The sequence below is a fragment of the Ambystoma mexicanum genome, chromosome 1p (assembly GCF_040938575.1).
Source record: "Ambystoma mexicanum isolate Mex_15411 chromosome 1p, UKY_AmexF1_1, whole genome shotgun sequence".
Taxonomy (NCBI): Eukaryota; Metazoa; Chordata; class Amphibia; order Caudata; family Ambystomatidae; genus Ambystoma; species Ambystoma mexicanum.
Window position 1 is genome coordinate 522,163,222 of NC_090921.1, and position 25,821 is coordinate 522,189,042.

General features: G+C 45.2%; 1 protein-coding gene across 4 annotated transcripts in view; it reads left to right on the plus strand.

The window, feature by feature from the left end:
* The window catches only part of ZFR2 (zinc finger RNA binding protein 2), a 2,121,586-nt gene that overhangs the window by 279,678 nt on the left and 1,816,087 nt on the right, over nt 1-25,821 (plus strand). For 3 of the 4 annotated variants that reach the window (XM_069649412.1, XM_069649413.1, XM_069649414.1), the window contains exons 2-3: nt 10,542-10,767; nt 12,156-12,270. In XM_069649412.1, the coding sequence (XP_069505513.1) occupies nt 10,542-10,767; nt 12,156-12,270 (341 nt within the window). The remainder of the gene's footprint in view (nt 1-10,541; nt 10,768-12,155; nt 12,271-25,821) is intronic. The other variant, XM_069649415.1, reaches the window with a different exon arrangement.

Below are 25,821 nucleotides of genomic sequence, written 5' to 3' on the forward strand. Positions count from 1 at the left end.
TCACAGAAAACCTGGGTTCACCAAAAATGTAGAGAAGCACCTCTACGCTCCCAACAGAGAAAATAAAACCCGGTCAGGAATAAATCCCAGTACACCTCTTGCAAGGAGAACAAGGTTTATTCTCATAAAAAAGACAAGTATGCACTAGCAAATATTTCTGCTGCCACAGAGCGCTCTGATGAAATCAACATGGGCGATAGCTTATTAATTAAAAACTGTCACAACTGACGTACACACATAGGTTACAAATCTACATAGGCGGCCTGCTCCATAGTGGATGCCATGTCATTGGTTCCAGCTTCTACTGTCGTCTTGTTCCACGCTGGGTTCTTCTTAGCACGTCATCAGGCACACAGTTCCTAATTGGTAATTAAAAGTACAAATCATAGCTTGCCCTACCTGTGCCCCAATGTGCACCTGGTACTGCAGCCATGGGCGCGCAGAGGCTACTTTCGAGGTCACACTATCTTACTAACCCCAGCTCGATCCCAGATGTGTCGGTGCCGTTCCAGTTCTTCCCACTCCGGGCTTACATTTATTTCTCATCCTGGCACCTTGCAGCACAAATCACAGGGCACTCTGGAATGCTGGGGTCTTGTGAATGGGGCATCTAGACACTATAACTTGAAATTTGGGCTGGGGGAGGTCCGAGGCTCGTGCCCTCCTTCTCGTGGGAAAGCTGCTCACAGGGAGCTCTTGGCCACCTCATTAGTGGAAACAGCCCAGCTGCAGGCTGCAGTGTTCATGCCTGCGGCTGGGCTGTTTCCACTAACTTCAGCTGCTCACGCTACTCCTGATGCGATTTCAAATACATCAGGTGAACTCCCGCTGACGCGACTCTCTCCGCTGCATTACCATCCAGGAGGCTACCCCATCATATTTATTATTGGAGGGGGCCACCAAGAGCAGCGTTACGCTAATTACAGTCACAGTTCACTGGCGGTCTGACTCCAGCATACGACCCTTCTTTTCCATCCTGTATGCTAATGGCTACTTATATGAGCCTCTCGCCTTGTATCTCCTGATGAAGACGTTGTCCATTATACACTCTACGTCGAAACCGGTTGAGCTTACTCTTTAGGGATGTGATCTACATAACATTCTTTTTCTCAGATCCACCCTTGTGATGGATTGTTTTTAATGAGTTCTATTGCTGTATGTTAAATACATTTTAAACATTAAAATAATTAAATGGGATGTGATGAATGTTTGTCCCACTCCCAATTGGTAATCAATGTTAATCAATTCTGTTATTTTTAGCCATTGTTGGTTGGTTGAATGTCACTATGTATGATGTATAGTTTGAATGCTGCACTATGAATGTCTGTCGAGATGGATTAATTTTAGCCAAGTATCTTGTTCACCAATGTTGTCGTGTTATGTGATTTATTGATGTTCTTTAAAGTAATATGTCATTAATTGACTTTTTCGAATCTTTGTATCATGGTAAATAAAACATTTTTGATACACTTTTGTAAGCAACACAGTTTTGCTCTCTGGACATTCCTTCAGTTTCTCGATACTAGCAAAATAACCTGTTAAAAACCATTGAAAACAATGTGCACATAGTAAAACTTTAGAATTCCAAAGAAATCTGTCACCATAACTCAAATACAAATCACACCATTCTCTCTCGATAAAAAGTTGAGGTTATTACCTATAGGAAATGAGTCTACTGAAGGTCAGCCCTAAGCTATTATTAACTACTAGACGTAAAAGGAAACCAGCGTAGTTGGAACCGTAACGCACCCTCACAAATAAGTCTCACCAATCAATTAACATTCACTTTCAAGTACTAACAAGCACACAATGTCCGTGTTATAAGAGTTAAAATCTAGGCTACACCCTAACATTGGCCTTCCAAATGTTTATAAACTTTGACTTTTTATTTTTTAAATCCCATATACGCAGTGAGCAAAGAATAGGCCTTTTCAGCAAACAAACTACAGCGCCATCCAAGTTATGTCCTATTCTGCTCGCACAGTTCAGGTAGAAGGTTTTTTGCATGAATTTTGTTAAACCTGCCATAATATAGGTGGTGTTTGATATTTGATGTTTGCATACCCACAAAGCAATGCTTAGTTACTCTGAACTTAGGAGCACACTTCGAGGGATAGCTACTGGGTGGTGCTGTGGCATGTGTAGTTTGTTAGCTGAAATGGGCAGTTCTACACTCACATTAGGGATAGATTTTTTTTCAGGCCTTTTTAAACCCACCACAACATTGACTGATCACAATGCTCCAATCACAAGTATACCAATTTATACTGCATTGCGAAACCCGAATGGGAAATAAATACGCATGTGGTTGTTGGCACCTTTGAGAGCTATCTTGCGCTGATAAAACCATGTATACAAGGTACTATCCTGTAGGACAAAGACACATTTCGAAGGGATTGTGTCCTCCGACGTATTCCTCATCTTAGATATCTCCTTCCGGCTCTGCTTGGCTTGGAAAAATTTTTCTCTCTAGAGGGCGCTGCGCGTCGACGTCCTCCGAGTCGATGTCCCTCAACAGCCGCCGTTTCGACGTCGACGTCATCGTGCCTATAAAGGCAGCGCGCAGCGTCCGTTGCTCAGTTCCGTTTTTCCGCGCTTACTCAGTGCCTCGGAATACCGTTGCTCAGTTCTTTGTCAGATTAATCCTATTTACCTCGAGTCATTCGAAATCCGTACTCGATGGCTTCCTCGTCGGAACCGACAACTCCTCGATCCGGCTTCAAAAAATGCTGAGATTGTGGGAAAAAGATGTCGCTGACTGACCCTCACAGAGTTTGTCTGTGGTGTTTGGGAGCTGAACACCATTGTTCGGAGTGCGAGGACTGTATGTCCATGACAGCTAAGGCCCTGAAGGAGCGTAGGGGGAAACTGGAGAAAGGTAAGACTTTTAAAGCTTCTTCTTCGTCGACGAAGTGGAGACACTCGTCTCCTCGTCACCATTCGCGCTCCAGGTCTCGGAGTGGGTCTCATCACTCCTCGAGATCGAAGCACTCGAAGAGAAGACGTCGAAGATCCCCTTCTCCGTCTTCCTCTTCCTCTGTTTCGCCAAAAAGAATCCCTTGCCCCACGAAACATAGTTCCCGGGTTGAATGGGAGGAATTCCGCAAAAATATGATGAGCGTCTTTGAGAAAGCGGCCTCGACCCCCTCGAAGACTGCCGAGAGCGATGCTCTGGTCGAAAGACCGGAAGGTAAAAAACGCCGCGAGTCGCAGTACCCGGCGAAGGAAACCTCTCGAGCGCGTCTCGAACCCTCGAGTAGGACTATGACCTCCAAACCTTCCTCGAAGGTTCCGTTGACGCCGTCGACGAGGGTTCCGTTGACGCCGAGGTCGATGTCTTCGACGCCGTTGTCGAAGGGACCTTCATCACACGGGTCTGTCGACTCGACGCCAGCTTCGACACCGGCGTCGACGCCAACAAAAGTCACGGTTACGACACACCCAGTGACTATCCCCAGGTCCTCGACATCGATGGCTTTGAGATTGTTGAGTAGAATTCCAATTCTGTCGAGGTCTTCGAGGCCTCCGCCTTTGTTTTCGACGCCACGCTCGAAGCCTTCGACGTCGGCGTCGACGACATCGACATTTTCGAGGCCGATAATAACAAGTTCGGCATCCTCTGCCTTGGAAATGGGATTTACTCCCTTTATGAGTTCAGAACAATTGAGAACTATGTCCTCAATTTTCGAAGAGGGTGAATTGTCTGAACAGGAAGACCCATTTGAGTTGCAGGGACCTGTAACCCCAATTAGAGAGGAATTTTCCTCTGAAGAACGCAGGTTAAAGGATCTTCATGATTCCTTACATGAGGCAAGTGGGTTAGACACTTCCCCTGAGGTGGAGTTTGCTAGGCCAGACCCGGGGGAGCATGCTGAAACCCCCTATAGAGCCTTAATGGCCAGAATCACAGAGTTCATGGGGTGGTCTGCACCTTCACAATCTTTCCAACAAGATGACCTCACGGATATTCTTGACAAAGGCCCACAGGAGGATCCTGTGGTGCCTTTTCATAAAGCTCTTCAGAGGAAGATCATGACAAACTGGGAAACCCCAGATGTCGTACCAGCAGTAAATAAAAAACTGTCTACAAAGTACAGGGTATCTTCTACAGACCCGGAGTTTTTGTCTAAACACCCATCCCCAGAGAGTCTGGTGGTACAGGCAGCATCCTCTACCGATGTCAAGACGGCTTATCCTACCGTCCCACAGGACAGGGACGATAAAAATTATGATGCTATGGCAAAGAAAGTCTTTTCAGCATGTAGCATGGCGTTAAAATCTGTTAATGCTACTTGCACCCTTGCTAGGTACAGCCATACACTTTGGGACTGTGCTTCTACAGCGGCTGAATGCATGCCAGAGGGAGAAGAAAGGGATGCGTTCCTGAATATTATACAGGACGGTAAAGACGCTTTGTGCGAATCCCTCCAGACGGGCATTGATTCGGCTGACAGTATCAGCAGAGCAATGGCGGCAAGTACATCAACCAGGAGATTCGCTTGGTTGAGAAAGTCTGGTTTTGCCCCAGATGTGCAAGCCAGGCTCTTGAACATGCCATTCGTTGGCTCTTCTTTGTTTGGGAAAAAGGCGGATGACATTTTAGAGAAACTGCAAACTTCAAAAGCAGCAGCAAAATCCCTAGGAGCTGCAATCCGTCAGATTCCTTTTCGTCCCACAGGAACCTCTGCGAGGGGCAAGTCCTTTTGCTTCTACTCCGCATTCGGAAGAGGTAGAGGACGTCTGGCTCAAAGGGGACAAAGAAGAACTACCCGACGTGGACGGGGTAGATATTCGAAAGCCGCAGCAACAGCAGGTGCCTCTTTACCATCGGCATCTGCATCAGCCGCCCCAAAACCACTCTGAGGACTCCCCTCACAGGACACCTGTAGGAGGCAGGTTGACTCAACATCTGGCGGTATGGCAGGCTATCACGTCAGATGCTTGGGCATTGGAAACAGTTGCCCAAGGTTACTGCCTGCCTTTCCTACGTATACCTCAGAGTCATCCACCAGGGATCAGCTCTCAGAAAGCTCCAGATCCGCTCCTCTTGCAGGAAATTTTGAACCTGCTAGAGAAAGGTGCCATAGAACCGGTACCTGTAGCGGAGAGGAACAAGGGCTGGTACTCCCCTTACTTTCTCATTCCAAAGAAAGACTGAGGACTGAGACCCATCTTGGACTTGCGAGAATTGAACAAATTCCTCAGAAAAGACAAATTCAAGATGGTCACTCTTTCCCAGATCCTCCAGGCCCTTCAGTTCCAGGACTGGTTGGTATCGCTGGACCTTCAGGACGCTTATTTCCATGTGCCTATCCATCTCAAACACAGGAAATACCTGAGGTTCGCAATTGGCAACTCTCACTATCAATTTCGAGTGCTGCCATTTGGGCTGACCTCTGCCCCGAGGGTCTTCACCAAGTTAATGTCGGTAGTGGCTGCAAGTCTAAGGAGGGAAGGGATTCACGTCTACCCCTACCTGGACGATTGGTTGATCAGGGCTGTTTCTTCGGAACAAGCTCAGATCCAGCTAAATCACGTGTGCCACTTCCTTCACAGACTGGGCTTCTCCCTCAATTTAAAGAAGTCACAAATGATACCATCGCAGAGACTTCAATTCATAGGAGCGATCCTGGACACTTCCCTGGGAAAAGCCTCGCCACCAGAGGTGAGGGCTCAAGATATTCTACAGATGGTTACCAAGTTCCAACATGCCCAACGTCTCCCAGCCTTCGACTTTTTGAGGTTGCTAGGCCTCATGGCATCCTGCATTTTCCTAGTGCCAGAGGCTCGCCTGAGAATGAGATCCCTCCAGTGGGCACTGAGGACTCACTGGTCACAATTCTCAGGGAGAATGACAGATCTTCTTCAGGTTCCCGGCAGGGTGGCTCGAGACCTTCAGTGGTGGGCCTGTCAGGAGAACATTCTGAAAGGAGAACAGTTTTGGCAACCCTGGCCGGAGATAACAGTAGTCACGGATGCCTCACTCACAGGGTGGGGAGCCCACGCCAACGACTTGACCATCAGCGGTCGTTGGTCTCCATCGGAGTCCAGACTACATATCAACCTGTTAGAGCTGAGAGCCATCAGACTTGCGCTGAAGGCGTTCCTGCCAGCTGTACAAGGGAAGAACGTCCTGATAATGACGGACAACACGGTGGCCATGCATTACCTCAACAAAAGAGGAGGCGTAGGATCACTACCCCTGTGCAGAGAGGCGATGCAGCTCTGGTTTTGGGCAATCCAAGAAGGAATCTCTCTATCGGCAGTTCACCCAGCCGGAGAGAAGAACTTGACAGCGGACGCTCTGAGCAGGCAGAACACAGTCTCCCACGAGTGGGAGCTAGCTCAGGAAGTCCTTCAAGAGATCTTCGCCCTTTGGGGAACCCCTCAGGTAGATCTGTTCGCCACCAGCCTAAACAGGAAATGCGACCTGTTCTGCTCAAGGGAATTTCCCCCGAGAGGAGCTCTGGGAGACGCGTTCATAGTGGACTGGGAGTTTCCGCTTCTGTATGCGTTCCCACCGGTCCCTGTCATTCCTCAAATGATCAGGAGGTTGAGAAGATTCCGGCGAACCATGATCCTAATTGCCCCGGATTGGGCCAGGAGAACGTGGTACCCGGACCTTCTAGACTTGTCCATCTGCCCTCCAATTCGACTTCCACTCAGAGAGAACCTACTCTCACAGAAGGGAGGTCAGGTTCTCCATCCAGACATCAAAACCCTCAACCTTCACGCTTGGCTTCTGAAAGGCTGAGGTACAAGGATTGGGACCTCCCTGATGATGTTATGGAGGTGTTGCTTTCGGCAAGGAAGCCAGCAACAAAGTCTTTATACCGCTGCCGTTGGAACAGATTTTGCAGCTGGTGTAGAGAACAGAATATCGACCCTTTTTCATGTGGTACACCAATGGTTTTGTCCTTCCTACTATATTTGGCAAATTCAGGCCTTCAAGTTGGCACCATTAAGGGCTATCTCGCAGCGCTATCCACCTTTAAGCGTACTGCGGAAGAACCATCCTATTTCAAATTACCCTTGGTAATACAGTTTCTAAAGTGGTTAACCAATGTGTATCCCCCTAGACCATTCCAAGTTCCCCTATGGGATTTAAACTTAGTACTAACTTTCCTGATGGGCACACCTTTCGAACCTCTCCATTCTTGTTCGTTAAGATTCCTTACCCTTAAAACTGTTTTATTAATAGCACTTACATCTGCTAGAAGGGTGAGCGAATTACAAGCTCTTTCTTGTAAACCCCCTCACACAATATTTCACAAAGACAAAGTTGTCCTGCAAGTGAAGCCTAATTTCCTCCCTAAGGTGGTTTCTGAATTCCATATCACTCAGAAGATTACCCTACCATCTTTCTATCCTCCTCCTCACCCGGGGAAAGAGGAAGAGAGAGGTTACACCGGCTAGACCCTAGGAGGGCTTTAAGTTTTTACATCAGTAGACTAGCCAGGATAAGACAGGCAGACCAGCTGTTTGTAGGCTACGCAGGTCACAAGCTGGGGTTACCAATAACTAAGCAGACCATTTCCAGATGGATCATTCTAGCCATTCTGGAATGTTATAAACTGGCAGGGAAAGAGCCCCCTCAAAACCTTAGGGCTCATTCGACCAGAGGTATTGCAGCTTCATCGGCCCTCAAAAGAGGCATGCCGGTTAAAGACATCTGTGCGGCTGCTACATGGTCGTCTGTCCATACCTTTACACGTTTTTACAATTTGGATTCCTCCTCCAGTCAAGAGACTAGGTTTGGAAGGGCTGTACTGCATTCTATTCATCAATAGAAGACAGCGTGAAGTCAGTACTCCCTCCTCCGATAATAGAATACTGCTTTGGGAGCCTATCTAAGATGAGGAATACGTCGGAGGACACAATCCCTTCGAAGAACAAGTTACTTCTTACCTTGTAACGTTCTTTCGACGGGATGTTCCTCCGACGTATTCCTCATCGACCCTCCCACCCATCCCCGCAGTTCTACTTCCCTTGTTGTTGCAGCTTACGCTCCTTCAGGGTGATTAGTTTAGTCCAGAAAGTATTATTGTCGGCTACAAAATGGAACTGAGCAACGGACGCTGCGCGCAGCCTTTATAGGCAGGATGACGTTGATACGGCGGCTGTCGAGGGACATCGACTCGGAGGACATTGACACGCAGCGCCTCCTAGAGAGAGAAACAATTTTCCGAGGCCAGCAGAGCTGGAAGGAGATATCTAAGATGAGGAATACGTCGGAGGAACATCCCGTCGAAAGAACGTTACAAGGTAAGAAGTAACTTGTTCTTCTGGCACAAAAAAACATGAGCTAATTTGCATACCTTCAAAGCATTTTGCAGTGGCTCCGAACGGAAGTTGAACTTTCAGGGCTGTCTACTGGGGGGGCTGTGTCCTGCGTATTAGGTGATGAACATTTTTTTGTCCGTCTTAAATGGAAAACCACATGATGTACCAACATGCAAATTAACCTGAGCTAGCAAAATCCCCTTTAAAGAATTCAAGGCACACAAAAATAGGAACAGTTTGATATGGTCATCTACTTTTACACTGGCTTTGTGTTTAGTGATGTGAAAATACTCGACGTTCTACAGAAAAAGCAAAAAGACAGTTTAAAGAGTGTAGATATTTTGTGATACAGTTGTATTATTGCCTTTGAGGAAAATGATTGATAAGTAAAGCTGTGTGGGTATCTCCAGGGGTATGCGCATCACAGCTCCGGATAGCCGCTAGTCTGAGCAGTTGTCAAAAACAATGGCTACTCTAGTGTGCATGCAGATTTGTTAGAAATTTCCCAAGCCGAAAGGTGTCTCTGATTCAAAATATTTTTCATGCTGACAGGCGTGTGGCTAACAAGACTAGCCCTTCTTCGGCAACCACTTTCTGGGAGTTTTCTTGAATTCCTATTTTGCCAGTCCACTACTGACTCTGCAGCTCTCTTATGGGCCCTAGGGGCCAGTGGCTTGTCATGCTTCTCTGCTGTACCTTTCTTAACTGGTACGTGTATACTGAGCTAGCTGTGCTTGGATAGCTATGGGCTATTGTTCTATTGAAGCCTCTGTTATACGCACATCCAATGGTGAGGCTACGAAAACCATAGAAGGTGCACTACATGCGGCTGCCCTGGAGCTTTCCTTGGACAGGACCGGCGCAGTAGCCGCAACCATTATTTGCCCTGTTCCACTCTGGAAGGGAGCATGAATGATGCTTGACTTCGGGAGTTAATTTACAGGCCTGCATAGGCCCTCTAGGCAGAGTCCTGGTAGAAACTCTTGCTGGGCGGTGTTTGGTGATACCTTAAGTGTTGCACCCAGATTTAGACCGCTTGATCGTCACCTCAGGGCAGCTGAGTCACCGGAACTCGAACAAACCGTACCACAGGCCTTTGCCCTATAGTACCTTTAAAGTATCTTGAATTTCGACGTTATTCAAACGGTCCTTTGTAAATTTCGTCCAACACAAAAAACAAATTATTAGAAGTAAAAGTAATCATCACATTAAAAAATGCCTCTCTCTCCTTATTGCTTTAAGCAAACATTTAGAAGGCATTGTACCAATGAGCGTTTAATGGTAAATTGGGCCAAATAATGGTCGTTCCAGAGGAGACTGCTACACAAATTCTGGAAATTCAGAGCTCCTCTTCTCTTCAGATCTCTTCTCCATCCCAAAAGATTCATTTAAAAGCCCACAAAGACTGGAATAAAATGGGAAATCATTAAAACGGTGGTTGGGGCAAAACCCATGTTCTCGCCAACCCCAAACCCCATCCCCCCCACTGCAACACCCCCACTAAAAAGGAACAGCGGCACAGTCTGGAAGTAGTTTTAGATTAAAGGAGCAGTCAATATTTTGAGACAAACATTTTCAGCCAAATCGATCTTTTCCATTTTCATTTGGAGTTTCCTTACTTTTAAAGAGTGGCTTTTGATACCAGAAGAAATTGATGAAGACTACAAGTGCTGTTTAATGCTAGCTGTTTTACCAACTGGAAGCCTTTTTCGTATTCATTTGTGTTCGGTCATTTTTGGTTTATCCCAGATTCAATGTATTTATTTGCTGTACATTTTACAGTGATATATTGAATTGTAGGCTAGTGGTTTCCCTTCTCTTTTGATTGATTGTAGGCAAACCGCCTTGTCCAAGGTTCTTCTAACTACTGAACCTTGTTGTATTGTAGAAAAGTTGAAATGCAGGACATTAACATGGCAGATAATCAAAGTGTTCTCGTCTCATGTTGAGGTGCAAGCTTCATTATGTGCAGGGCATGGAGTGGTACTTATTGTAGCAGTCCAAGGTGGGTGGGTAAATGTATTAGTAGACTTTCTGTTTTGAAAACGTGTGCCCTGTCAGTTTCCTGTGCATAATAATGATACACTAATGTCAGCAAGGTGTTTCTTGGCATATACAGTAGGTGTGAGTTCAGTTAGCAACTTATTGTTTGAATTGATAGATGGTGGGCAAACCTTTGGGTTACACCCAGTCCTATGTTGCCTTCATGTAAAATCAAAATTACTTGAATACTTGAATGTCTTTGTTTTTCTTTTCAGCACACCACCAGCCTACTGTCACCCAGCCACTGCGGCAACCTATGCAGTCCAGCAAGTTCCAAGTGTTGGCCATACCATAAATCCAGCATATGCACCTGTAGTCCAGGCTGTCAGGCCAGTTGCATCCGTAGCCTATGGGGCCTACCCGACGCATGTAGTAGATTATGGTTATGGGACAAGGCAACCAGAACCTCCACCACAGCCAGTGACTACAACAAATTACCAGGTATTGGAGTTAAAGAGGCACTCTCTTTTAATCACTGCAAGGAATTTATGTAGCGTGACCTAGCTGGGAGGCAACGCTGCACTGCAAGTAGGGGACACATGTGCCATGTGGCAGAAGGCAGCTAAACGACACAAGGTTGTGTCTTGTGTTTGTCATGGCAGTAAAAACATGATTTCGTTTCATATGTGTAATTTGCTGCAGCCATTCTCCTATACTGCTGCTTGGTTTGTCTGTTGATGTTTTCTTGGTGGTTTTGTACTAGTTTCTTTTTTGAGGCCACAATCATCCTTCTTTTGTGGCAGTTCTGTGCTTCTACTCCCATCATAGACTTGCTTCTGCTCACTTTTCATGTAGCTTCAGATACCAGTGCCAATAATCTGCTTACAGCTGCTGTAGCTCTTGATGTCTGGTTTGTTTGCACTGACCACCGCAGAAGCGCATTGGGTTCTACTTTTACATTTGTGGCATCTGTATTGATAAAAACACAAGAGGTGGAAGGCTTTTGTTTAAAATTAAGGTTTCACACGTTAATTTCTTTTGTTACACCTGTGAATCTGGTTTAACAAAGATTAATTTCTTCAATCTGTTGGGTATGGTACATTGGCATTGTAGTCATCTGCCCCACTTCTTTGTTGGCAAAAACAAATTCTGCTGTACTATTAGGGTTATGGTTCTAAATGGTCAATTATATTTTGACGATTCTCTTGCAAGTACTATAAGTATACAGTATTTCTGGTACATATCATTCACAGAGCACATATAAACTTAAGAGTTACAGATTGTTCTCATTTTAAATCACTTTTCAATCTAAAATGGATCCTCTCAAATTGGTTGAGCCAGGTCCTGTAGGGTTATAATAGTCTTTTCATCTTCATCCTTCTGTTGCACACCCTTTCCTCTACTTACTTCCCATGTGCATGTTTTCTCTTTATCCTTACTCCATCCCACTTTCTTTTTATATTTCCATTGGGGATAATGTTGTATTCTTAACACATTCTTCCCTTTCCTTGCCAATTGCACCAGTACCAAAGCCCCTCAGATTTCTCAAAGGGAAAACTACTTTAGTGCAGAAACACTGTCATTTGTGGCAGTTCCAACTGTTACTCAAAAGATGAGGTCTGTTGTCAAACAATTAGCTATGTTGTGGGGCTCGGGGCTTACTTCATTATTTTCTAAGTGTCTTTAAAGCAGTGTGGGGGGAAAACACTGTATTGGATACATGTCTGAAAAAACAAGAATCATTCTGTAATGTAAGTTTTAACAAGTAGCAGCTTGAGCAGAACATAGAGTAAATTAATATTAAAAGTAGGTTAGATTAACACTTGTTTAATTTATTAGCATGTTTACCTTTGTGACATTGGCTACTGAAAAGTTATTTCACCCGACAGGATACTTACAGCTATGGACGTGCTACTCCTGCTACTAACTATGAGAATAAACAGTATTACCAACCAGTTGCAACCCAGGCTGCTCACACTCCTACAGATTCCTATTACCAGACTGGTGAGTGTTCTGAAATACCAATGGTGAATAACAAGTCCCTTCTCTTGATGGTACACGGGATAATGCAAGGGTACAGGGAATAGCAGAATACTGGCATACTTGCAGCTATGGTGTCCTTGTTGCTGACTTGGGCTCTTGATATTTTGGCAAGTGCTTCTAAAGTAGGAATACATGGGTATTATGCAATTGAATTGGGTGCATTTGCAAGTATGTGATGAGTTTATTCTAAGGGCTTTGCTTAACCCCTTCTTTGATGTCAAGCGTATGTAATAACACTGTTTCCCTAAAGAATGGTGAACAATATTATTGCAAAGGGAGAAGTTGATTTATGGAGCTCAGTATTCAGTTCTGAATTCCCTTTCCATTCTATGCTCCCAATTGCTATGTTACTAAATTTCAGTAAGGTATGGTAACTTTCAGTAAGGTATGGGTTTAGAAGTGGCTGCCTTTGTGAAATGTCTATATTGCAGAGGTAGATGTTGTGTTGAAAGGAATGGTGCACTCAGGTGTTCTAATCGACCAATCGCAAATACATCTATTTTGTCCAATATATGTATATTTTACAGAGAGATTGAGGCAGAAAGGAGAAAGAGCAAGTGGAAGAAACAGATACAATGAGGGAGAAGGAGAATGATGGAGACCGAGAGGAAGAAACCAAGATAGCGAAAATGACAGAAAAAGAGAGGGAGAAGGATAGAGAATGAGGGAGATAAAAAGGGAAAAACAAAGATAGAGACAAATAGGGAGAAGGCAAGAAAGGGAGAAACAAAAATAGAGGGAGTATGGGTGAATGAGGGAGAAGCAGAAAGAGAGAAAGGGAGATATAGATAGAGAGGGAAAGGAAAATGGAGAGAGTGAGAGACAAATAGTCAGGACATGCAGTTAAAGTGAGATACTCTGGAGCAATGCACATTGCTCTCAACAGGATTTGGCAAAACGTTGTACTGTTGTTTAAACTGGACTGTAATGAGTAAATATGTATTAAGCGTGACTCATGAACATGAAATATGTGGAAGATGAATTCTAATTTTAATTGTATTTTATTTTTCTCACGTGTTTTAAATACTAAATTTCTTAGCCAGTGGTTAATTACTGAGTGCATATCGGATTATAGGATGAAATGTATATGTATATTTTATTACATTCAATAGAGATGTGATTTTATGAAGGAAATGTAAAAGTTAAAAATGAACTAAATACAACTATAACTTAAATAAAAACATTTAAAAAGTGGGATAATCCTATAAATAGTTACATGAAGATAGAATAAAGATGGTGATTGAATTTATAGGGAGAAAGTCAAAGAGTAGGAAAACATATAAAAGGAGACGATGCACACAGAAATGCAAATAGATATAGAGATTGACTCTATGAAGGAGATGGTATATGGAGAGAGCGAGAAATAGAGAAGGGATGGCGAAAAATTAAAAAAAGAAATACAGAAAGAGCTAGAAACTGATAGAAGGGAGTGATATATAGAAATTCAAAGAGAAACAAAAGAGAAATGGAGGAAGAATGGGATAATTGAAAAAAGCTACTTAAATTGAATTTTTTTAAAAATGCAGTCATTAGCACACATTTCACTTGTATCATAGTAATGTATGACATCAGTGAGCGCAAGCACATTTTATTTTTCATGTCAGACAATTGCGACAACGCCTATATTTTTTTTTTAATTGTCTCCAAACAATAACTTGTAATACATGTAACAGATGTTTTAAAGTTTTCATTTTTTATTTGTAATATTTTTTACATAGCGAGAGAGAATCATAGAGAAAGAAATTAATATAAAGATAGAGAATAGAGAGGTAGAAGTAAAAATAGATGCAGATAAATATAGGTTGAGGGAGTAAGAGATGAAAGAGTAAGAGACATGGAGAGAGAGCTTATATAAAAAAAAAAAGCAAGTAAGATTTGGAGAAACCAAAATAAATAAGAGAATGAGAGTGATAAAGAAAAAAAGAGAAAGATAAAAAGCTCTGTGTCCTCGAATACCCTTATGGCACTTCACCCTCCGTTTGCTTCCGGTCTTTTCTTCCACTTACATGGAATTCTCTTTGCCCCGGGCATCCGCCAAACAGTCCACAGTGTTTTGTTTGAATCCAAATTGAAATCCTTCCTTCTCACCTCCGAGTTACCCTCTTAACCTACCTTTCCCCTGCCTTCAAGTTAACTTTTTTCCCCTCGCCTCTAACCTACCTCTATCCCTCACTTTCTCTGCCTCCACTCTAGAACTTCATCCATCATGGCCACACACCCTAACATAGCTGTTCATACCGCCTAGCTGCACTTAAAATGTCTAATGTTGATTGTCCTTAATCTTTGTAAGTCCACCCATGTATTGTCTCTGGTGACTGTGACATTTACTACCACAACCTGGTCAGAATGTTATTCAAACACACCCCATTGTAAGAAGCTCACTGCTTCCGGTCAAATCTGGTACATTATCTATTGGGCCGCCTTTTGCTATCAAAAGAGCATTGTTCTACCGTGTGTGTGTGTATATTTCAGAGGCACGTGGATCTGCTTAGAATCTCATGCTTTGCATAGGCTGACATCTAGTGATTGGTGCAGAGTATTGCATGGCTTGTTTTCGAAATCAAAAAGGGATTAGGGAAAAAGTTGGAGGAATTAAGTATTATATTCATACTTGGAAAATGTCTCCATTCACTTTTCCCTTTCACCTTCCAGTCTCCCTGTCTTCGGCCTATACCATGGAGAAGACTCAATTTATGTTTTGCCCTTCCTGCAAACACTAGGTTTCCCTAGAAGGACACACACAACGTTGTAGCCATTGTCTCCCTCAAGACCACCAGGAAACTCGGTGTGAAGCGTGTAAGCTTTTTCAACCTCAAAGACCGACAGTCAAAGCATTGGGTGGCCTACACAATGCAAGCAGAAACATCCGATTTCCCCGCTGCTGCGGGGGAATCCGACACAGATCAAGACAGCTTCAGCGTTAGTAGTGACACAAAAGAAACTGTCAGGGAGTTGCAAGACTCCTGGATACACGTACCCAGCTCCGAAAGGTAGGCGTCCTGCACTGTTATTGAGACCGCATTTGTCGGAAAGAGCTCACACAAACACAAAGATGGGATGATGCACCACAAGTGGCATACACATACCAAACAAAGTACACCCTCCAGCTACAGATCGGCGAACCTGCCAAAAACTGGAAAGCCGGTAGCAGAGCTTATCCTTTCAGCAGGCAGATCGGCACCAAAGAAAACGCGGACAATTAGTAGTACCATACCGAATGTCTCTATGCAGACATCCACTCAAGAGCAACCACCAAAACATTCACCGAAGCAGGTCGTTTCAGCAGATCTAGCTTCTCGGGGTTTAGAAATCAGCTGCCACCCCCTTATCACATGCGCTCTAGGGGAAGTCCTATTCCCCAGAGGAAATAGTTTTCCCACTTAAAAACACACCAGCTACTGGTGTATGGACTAAGGAGAGGTTTGAGAGTACAATGGATAAGGAAGCATCTTTTGTAGATTTCCTAGGTAAACACCCTATTAAACAGAAGTACATCTCCCAAGGGGATGTGGCACTCCCAGCTAAAAACCCTAAAATGGACCAATCTTTCCCCTTGATGAAGGTGATGGGGATGATGTATTTTTAGATGATGATCTTGGGTCAGACTCTTATGGTCCTGATGAATATTTCATACAATTCCTAGATATACCAGAAGAACAAGTAGTAAACTCCCCTATTGATGACCAGTTTCTTTATAATCGCCTTTTAAAAAGAGCTGCAAACCACTTTAAGATTGACACACATGAGTCAGAGGAAAACACAAGGGCTCATTACAAGGGGGCCGGTCTGGAAACAAATGCTGGTGATTCCGTCTCTATCATTTTTTCTGGACCGGCACACGTCAAGTTTGCTCGTGGGGGCCACGGATCTCCCGGCAGGTCTGACCCGCTGGTAGATCAGGCCCCTACTGGCAAAGAAATCCCACAATTACCAGTCCTGGTAATACAGAGGCCAATAATTGCGGCAATCACATCTCATGGAGTCCTATAGGACTCCATGGAAATGGGAATTTATTGGCACTCCATCACCCGTAATATCCCGGTATTACCGGGATATCAGACGGTGGAGGCTTTTAAGGGCAATTTCATGGTATCCCGGCGGAATTACCAGCGGGATAACGGTAAACTCTTAATGATGCCCACTGACTTTGTCGACAACATATTAAATTTGAAGAAACTAGTGGGGCAATACATCTCACTTTTACAGTCTGTTATTTATTTATTTTTACATTTGTAGAGCGCTCTACAGCCCACGGGCATTGAGGCACTTAAAACGGAGCATAAGAAGGCTTATTTAAGGGTTACAAGAATCCGCCCAACAAGTAGTTTTGAAGTTATAGGTTACATACAAGTTGGTACATACATTAGCAAAAGTTAACATACAGATTGTTTCGGATGTACACGTAGTGCCTGCAGGTTTACACGAAGAGTTTGGTTTTGATGACCTTACGAAAGGCACCATGGGATTCAATTCGCCTAAGGGTGTGGTGGTAGGGCGTTCCAGAGGGTGGCAGCCATGGTGGGGAAGCTGGTGCCACCAGCACGTGCTTTGTTAGTTTTGGGAACAGTAATCATGTTGGCATATGCTGTTCTAGCTGGCCTAGTGGTGCAGGGTTTGGCGATCCTTTGGACAAGGTAAGGTGGGGCCATGTCATGCAGGCACTTGTGCGTCAGGGCAAAAGGTTTTGAAGATGATTCTTTCCTTGACTGGGAGCCAGTGGACTTGTCTTCGGAGACCTGAGATATGGTCCCTGCGTGAGATGCCGGTGGCTGCCCTAAGGGCATTATTCTGAACCAATTATAGTTTAGCAAGGTTTTTCCCTGATGTTCCTATGAGTAGGGCATTACAGTAGTCAAGCCTTGAGCCGATTATTGCCCTGGCAATAGTGAGGCAGTTCTGTTGGGAGAGGTAGGGCCTCACAGCATTGAGCAGTTTAGAGTAGTAGGCTGAGGCAGATGCTATGGCGTTGACCTGCCTGTCCATAGTCCGGTTCGGATCCAGGTAAACACCAAGGGTTTTGACTGTTTGAGAGACTAAAATGGGGATGTCAACGGTGAAGGAGCAGTATTGCTTGTTCAGCCTGCCCAGGGTGAACGGTGATCCAATAAGCAGAAGTTCGGTTTCCTCAGTATTGAGGCATGGCCAGTTTTCTGCCATCCAAGACTGGATAGTGGCGTAAATAGAGTTGAGGGTGTTAATGTCGGACGTGTAATCACCCGAGAGGGGGGATGAACACCTGAGTGTCATCAGCATAGTTAGTGTATGGGGGCCCAGGGCATCCAGAATTTTGAAGAGGGGCCTCGTGAAGAGATTGTAGAGGGTGGGGGCAATGCAGGAGCCCTGTGGGACGCCGCATTGGGTGAGGCTGGGATTGGCAGAGGATGTGGTGGAGAAAACTTTCTTTACTCTTTCTTGCAGAAAGGAGGTTATCCATTTACAGGCCCTGGGGGGAGAAATTAGCTTCGGTGACGAGATGGTGGCATAGGTTCTTGTGGTCAACAAGGTCAAAGGCAGTAGATGGGTCCAGAAGGAGTAGTAGTGCCGGTTTGCCTGCATCTCAAAGAGCGTCCATCTGATTTTTAAGGTCAAGGAGGGCCTTTTCGGTACCATGCCACGGCCGGAAGCCGGATTGCTGAAGCCCAAGGAGGTGGTGTCCTCCAGGAACTTTTGCACTTGCAGGTAAGCTGCTTTGTCCAAAATATTTTGTAGGGATGCTATTGTATGCTAGTAGTTATAAAACCCCTGCTTCCATCATTGTCTACTCCTGCCCTTACTAACCCCATTAATCCATGCATTGAAAAGCGTTTCAAGCCTGCACCAGCAAGAACCCCTTTTCATTAGAGGTCACCTAAAGCCAGAGTCTCTAGTAGTCACAACATCACAGAAGAGGCCGGGCATTCCCCATGCCACCCCAGAAGCACCACCCTATAAAGAGAATAAGAAAATCTATTTTGCTTTCCAGATGTGAATAGCAAATAACACTACCCTTATGGCTAGTTTCAACAGGGTACAGTTGGACCAGGTGTTGGAACAAGTTAATGGAGTACCAGTACCTTTACGGTCACCAATTCTTAAAACGCTTGATGAAGGCAAGCAGACAGCTAATGCCATTATTAAAAAGTCCCTGGATTCGGGTGACACTGCAGGAAGGGTGGATGCCAAGGGTACACTTATTAAATGCCACACATGACTTTAAACTTGAGACACAAGCTATACTCATAAACATGCCCATTGAAGATAATGTGCAGCTTGCGAAAGCTGTTGCTGATGCTGTCAAAACAGCAAAGAAAGAGCATGAAACTCTTAAAGGTTTAGGACAAATTGTCAATTAGCCATGTATGCAACGAGGGGCTTAAAACACCCATCACACTTTTCGTAGCCACGGGAACTCAAGGAAATCACAGTCCGCATATTCCTGAGGTGCAACCACAGGCTCATGGGGCACAGGCAACCATCATCCTCTCAGTCCTCTTTCCAAAGGGTGTTCAGAAGAGGGCATATTTGGGATAGGAGCTAAGGCGCTAGCGGCTCAGCCACCCCCTCTAAACAACGACGCCTACATACAGATTCCCCCCCATTTCTCCCCAGTAGGGGGGGGAGTCACATTTTTAGCTTTACCCATGCATGGTAGGAAATGACCACCAACAAGTGGGTACTGTCAACAGCTACAAATTGATATTGCATCATTCCTAGAAGCACCACACAATCATCCACCAAGATCCAGGAACATGTCCTTGGAACATCAACTAATCCTCCAAGCAGAGATACAATCGTTACTGGAAAAAGGAAGCCATACAACTCGCCCCCATATCACAGGTAAACCAGGGTATTTATTCTGTGAACTTCCTTGTTCCAAAGAAAGACAAGACAAAGCACCCAGTCTTAGATCTAAAACCTGTGAATACTTATGACAAGCCTCAGAAATTCAGGATGATATCCTTACAAGAGATCATTCCTCTACTGAAAAAAGAAGGCTACATGATAACACTAGACATTAAAGATGCATACTTTCATAGTTCAATGCCTAGGTTCAAGGTAGCGTCCACTGGGAGGGGCAAGTAATATGAGGCGGACGACTTTGTAAAGAGTTTTCAAAATTCACCTAACAAGGATTTCCCTGCCTAAAGTAACTAACGGAAACACTCTAACAAAGGATTTCGAGTGGATTGTGTCCTCCAACGTATTCCTCATCTTAGATGTATTCCATCCAGCTTTGCTGCTCTTCGGAAATTTTTTCGTCAGAGGCCGATGTGCGTCGATGTCATCAAGTCGATGGTCCCTCGGAAGGCCTCCGTCGAGGGTGATGTCATCGGATGTATAAGTAGCACGCGCGGCACCTGTTGGCCTCAGTTCCGTTTTTCCGCAGTTACGTTGCTTCGGACATTCGGCACGCCTCGAGGTCTGTCAAGAAATATAATATAACACAAAGTAATTATGTCCTCATCATCGACACCGACAACGACCCCGAGATCGGGTTTTAAGAAATGCAAGTCGTGCGGCTCAAAAATGTTGATCACTGACCCGCACCGCAAGTGTTTGTGGTGTCTCGGAGAAGGCAACGACATGGAGGCCTGTTCGAAGTGTCAAGCGATGACAGGGAAGGCCTTGCGAGAAAGGAGAGGAAAGCTACAGGTAGGTTGGAAGGATCGAAAAGCCACTAGCGTCGAGTCGAGAACCCATGGGGAAAAATCTCCTTGACGCGAAAGGCATTGGTCTAGATCCCGAAGCGATTCTCATCGCTTGTCATCTTCGTCGAAAAAGTCGATGAAACGACGCCATAGGTCTCCCTCCACCTCGTCGTCAGACGAGTCTCCGAAAATGAAATGCCCCACAAAACATTTGTCTACCGAAGAGTGGGAAGCATTCAGGGTCAAAATGATGGAGGTGTTTAAGAAGACGAAGCCTCTGTCTGCGCCTTCTTTGGAAGCCGGCCGGGAGCGTCATTGCGCCGACACTCGCGCGCCCTCGAGCCCGGGTGATTGTAAAAGGAAGGATAGGGAACCTTCCAAGATGCCGAGCGAAAAACGCTCGAGTCGAGTCGACCGCTCGAGGTCACCGACGCCGTCCGAGTCCTACTACACCTCGAAGGGGAAACCGTCGAAGGCCACCTCGACGCCCTCGAAGCAGACCCTGTCGACGACCACTATGTCGTCGACGCCGTCAACACCTTTATCGATGTCGATGCCGAAACCCTCGGCGCCAAAGGCTCCAACCAAGCCAGGGCAGCCATAAAAAGAGAAGGAAAAAGTTAAACATGTAATTCCTTCAGAGCCTGGTACTACACTTCTTCCTCCTCCTCTCCCAGAGAAGGTTTTCAAGCCTCTCCCTAGGAAGGAGTTTTTCAAATCCTTGACCTCAGTTTTTGAGGAACAGGAGAGATCCGAGGAGGAAAATGTACCTTTTGGATTGGAGTATGGCACCCCAAATGTCCCAGAATGCTTGATCTCAGAGGAAAGCAGAATGAGGGAATTGGTGGAGTCTTTGCACAATGCAAGTGGCATTGACACCTCTCCTGAGAATGACTTTGGTAGACCAGATCCAGGAGAGCATGCCAGTCCATCTTACCGTCAGTTAATGACCAAGGTGGTAGATTACTTGGGATGGGCTAGACCACCAGCCCAATTCGTCCAGGATGATTTAACAGACATATTGGACCATGGTCCCACTGAAGAGCCAGTACTACCTTTTCATGTAGCCTTACAAAACGGGGTGGCCAAGAATTGGGAAACTTCAGATTCTATTCCTCTGGTTAATAAATCCCTCGCATCAAAATACCGCCCAGCCAGTAGCGACCCCGGCTATCTGTCAAAACATCCAACTCCCGAGAGTTTGGTCATACAGGCAGCCACAGCTTCCAACAAACTTGCGTATCCGTCTATCCCTCCAGACAGGGACGATAAGCGTGTGGATGGTTAGGCACGGAAGATATTTTCAGCCGGGAGCATGGTATTAAAATCTGCCAACTCCACATGTGCCTTGGCAAAATTTTCGTACACTCTATGGGAGTGCATTACAATGGCGGCGGAGCACATACCAGAAGGGGAAGAAAAGGAAGGTTTCCTATCCATCGCTAGAGATGGAAAGGAGGCCATGCAGGAATCCCTTCAATCTGGATTGGACACTGCGGATAGTGTAAGCAGGTCCATGGGCACTCGCATGGTAATGCGCAGGTTTGCGTGGTTACGAAGTCGGGTTTTGCACCGGATGTACAGAACCGCCTCCTGAACATGCCTTTTGACGAGTCTCACCTTTTTTGCAACAAGGCTGACGAGAGCCTTGAGAGGTTGCAGACCTCAAAAGCAGCGGCAAAATCCTTAAGAGCTGCTATTAGGCAACCTAAGCCTTTTCATGCGCAAGGGCATTCATGGAGGGGACGATCCTATCGTTATTACACCTCATACGGGAAGACGAGAGGAATGGCCAGTCAAAGAGGCCAAAGAAAGGCCACTCGTGGTGGACGAGGAAAACGTGCTAAGCCAGCTCCAGCTGCAGCCTCTTTGCCATCAGCAGCTGCAACATCCACCACAAAACACCTGTAGGAGGCAGGCTGTCGCAGCATCTGCAAGAATGGAGAGCCATTACTTCAGATATTTGGGCTCTAGAAATAATAGCCCAAGGCTATTGCCTTCCTTTACTAAAGCAACCTAAAAGCAATCCACCAGGGAGACACCCGTTGAAACTTTCAAACCCGCTCCTACAGCAGGAAGTTCTAACCCTGCTGGAGAAAGGTGCTATAGAACCAGTACCTGCAGCGGAGAGGAACAAGGGTTGGTACTCCCCGTATTTTTTGATCCCCAAAAAGGACGGAGGACTGAGACCCATCTTGGACTTGAGAAACTTGAACAAGTTCATCAGGAAGGACACGTTCAAGATGGTTACCATTTCTCAGATCCTTCAGGCCCTTCATCTCCAGGACTGGTTGGTGTCATTGGACCTCCAGGATGCTTATTTTCATGTGCCGATTCATCTCAAACACAGAAAATACCTGAGGTTCGTAGTTGGCGACTCACACTATCAGTTTCGAGTCCTGCCATTCGGGTCGACCTCCGCCCCGAGGGTCTTCACCAAGTTAATGGTAGTGGTGGCTGCGCACCTCAGGAGAGGGGGAATTCATGTCTACCCCTATCTGGACGATTGGTTGATCAGAGCGTGCTCTGCCGAGCAAGCACTGGATCATCTGAAAGTCACCTGCCACTTCCTCCACAAACTGGGCTTCTCCCTCAATTTCAAGAAGTCACAGATGACACCTTCCCAACAGCATCAGTACATAGGAGCTGTATTAAACGCGTCCTTGGGAAAGAGCTTGCCTCCCAAGTCGAGGGCTCAAGACATTCTTCAGATGGTTTCCAAAATGCCCAAAATCTCCAGGTTTACGACTTTTTAAGGTTGCTCGGCCTCATGGCATCCTGCATTTTTCTGGTGCCAGAGGCACGCTTGAGGATGAGATCCCTTCAATGAGCCCTAAACACTCAGTGGTCCCAGTTCTCGGGTCAAATGACAGATCTTCAGATTCTGAACAAGGTCAGACAAGACCTTTTATGGTGGACCTGTCCAGAGAACATCCTAAAAGGAGAACCCTTTTGGCAACCATGGCCGGAGATCACAGTAGTGACGAACGCCTCACTCCTGGGGTGGTGAGCTCATGCCAACGATTTGACAATCAGCGGTCGTTGGTCTCCATTGGAGTCCAAACTACATATCAACCTTTTAGAGCTGAGGGCAATCAGACTAGCGCTGAAGGCCTTCCTACCATCTGTCATGGGAAAGAATGTCCTGATAATGATGGACAATACAGTGGCCATGCACTACCTAAACAAAAGAGGTGGTGTGGGGGTCACTACCCCTGTGCAGAGAGGCAATGCAGCTCTGTTATTGGGCGATTCAGGAGGGAATCTCTTTAACGGCAATTCATCTAGCCGGGGAAGAGAATATGACGGCAGATGCTCTGAGCAGGCAGAGCACGGTATCCCACGAATGGGAACTGGCTCAGGAAGTCATTCAAGAGATCTTCGCCCTTTGGGGAACCCCTCAAGTAGACCTGTTTGCAACCTGAATCAATCCAAAATGCGAAAGGTATTGCTCAAGGGAATTTCCCCCGAGAGGAGCCCTGCGGGGCACGTTCGTGGTGGAGTGGAATTTCCCACTATTGTACACGTTCCCTCCGATTCCCGTCATTCCTCAGGTCATCAGGAGGCTGAAATGGTTTCGGAGCCGCATGATCCTAATTTACTCGGATTGGGCCAGGAGAACGTGGTACCCGGACCTTCTAGACATGTCCATCTGTCCTCCAGTACGTCTTCCTCAGATAGAGAACCTTCTCTCTCAAATGGAAGGTCAGGTTCTCCATCCAGAGGTCAAAACGCTCAACCTTCATGCTTGGTATCTCAAAGGCTGAGATACAGGGATTGGAACCTTCCAGATGACGTTATGGAGGTGTTGCTTTCGGCAAGAAAGCCAGCAACAAAGTCTCTATACCGTTGCCGTTGGAAAATGTTTCGCAACTGGTGCAGAGAAAAGAATGTCGATCCTTTTCTATGTTCTATTCCGGAAGTATTATCTTTCCTTCTGACCCTAGCACATAGAGGTCTGAATATTGGAACAATAAAAGGTTACCTTGCGGCGCTTTCCATTTTCAAGCGCTCATCGGAAGAATGCTCCTACTTCAAAATTCCTTTTGATAATACAATTCTTAAAAGGACTCACTAATGTGTTTCCTCCTCACCCATTTCAAGTACCGATCTGGGATCTAAATTTAGTCCTAAAATTCTTAATGTGTGCTCCTTTTGAGCCTATGCACACATGTCCATTAAGATTACTAACGTGGGAAACAGCCTTCTTGGTTGCTCTAACATCAGCAAGAAGAGGGAGCGAATTGCAGGCACTGTCTTCTGGGCCACCCTATACTGTGTTCCATAAGGAGTTGTGTTGAGGGTAAAACCATCATTTTTACCAAAAGTAATATCTGATTTTCATTTAAGTCAGAAAATTGTCTTATCCGCATTCTATCCTCCACCCCATCCTTCGAAGGAGGAGGAAAGATTACACAGGTTAGATCCGAAAAGAGCTTTAAGCTTTTCCATCTCTAGACTTTCCAGCCTTAGAGCGGACAACCAGCTGTTTATAGGTTACACAGGAAGGAAACTGGGTCAATCGGTGACAAAACAGACAATTTCACGCTGGATTGTGCTGTGCATTTCAGAATGCTACAGACTAGCTCAAAAAGACCCTCCAGAAGGGTTAAGGGCTCATTCCACCAGAGGCATCGCCTCCTCCACGGCCCTTCAAAGAGGTGTTCAATAAGATCCATTTGCGAAGCAGCAACTTGGTCTTCGCTACACACCTTCTCAAAATTCTATAACCTGGATGCTTCCCAGTCTAGGGAGCTAACTTTGGAAAAGCAGTACTATAATAAGCTATCTAAGAGTATCGAAAAATCTACCCCCTCCTCCAGAGGAATTGTCCATACTGATTTGAGGAATACGTTGGAGGACACAATCCACTCGAAGAACAAGTTACTTACCAACTGGTAACGTTCTTTCGATTGGATGTTCTTCCAACGTATTCCTCATCTTAGATGTATTCCATCCAGCTTTGCTGCTCTTCGGAAATTAGTTGGTAAGTAACTTGTTCATCTGTTCCTCACACTTATACTTTCAACCAGTTAATAAAGAAATGCATGGCAGTACAACACAACATCATCATAATTGAACCTGCAATATGAGCACAGTTCTGGCTCATGATTTGGGTGAATTCCCTTTCCACATATTCAACTTGGGTTCTTGTTCCACAGTTCAAATGAAAATAAGAAGGATCCTGGTTGGAAACAAAGTTCTAACACTGTTCTTTGTAACTTCCACTGAACAATAGAAAGTTCCAAAACGTCAACAGAGAGTGTTCTTTCTCTTCTTCCCATATGAAAGAACCTCAAAATAATCGCCTCCACAAGGTAACACACATTGTCTTTGTCAGGATGATTTTTGCCACAACTGAATCCTTTAAAGAAATATAACTCCTCTACAGCAGGATTATACAATTCTTCCTTCAGCACCATAAATGATATAACATTGTGCATCAGGACCACAGTTCAGCACTTTGTCAACTACTACCTGGTCTGTTCCCATGGCAGCATACTACTTCAAAATTTCGCCATTCGGGTATACTCCCCTGACCGAACAGCTCTGGTAACTTTTAACTTGAACAACTTTGCAACAACTTCACAATGTTTTTGGTTAGCAGCATTAAACCTTTATCACCCTTTCAGGGAAACATGATTCACCTTTGAGCTCTTTAAGATTCCTCTGCAAATTGTTTCTCTCCCTCTGAATAACCTTATTCAGAAGGGCAGCCTTTTTGCACCCATAAATAAATATTGACAAAGATAGAGGTGTGTTCTGCTTTTTTTCTTGGCTTTGGCAATGTGTTTTTATAGTTCATCAAACATGAATAACAGACTACACAACCCTGCGGTCGTCTTCTATTACTCGCCTTTCGTCTTAGGCAATATCTGTTAAA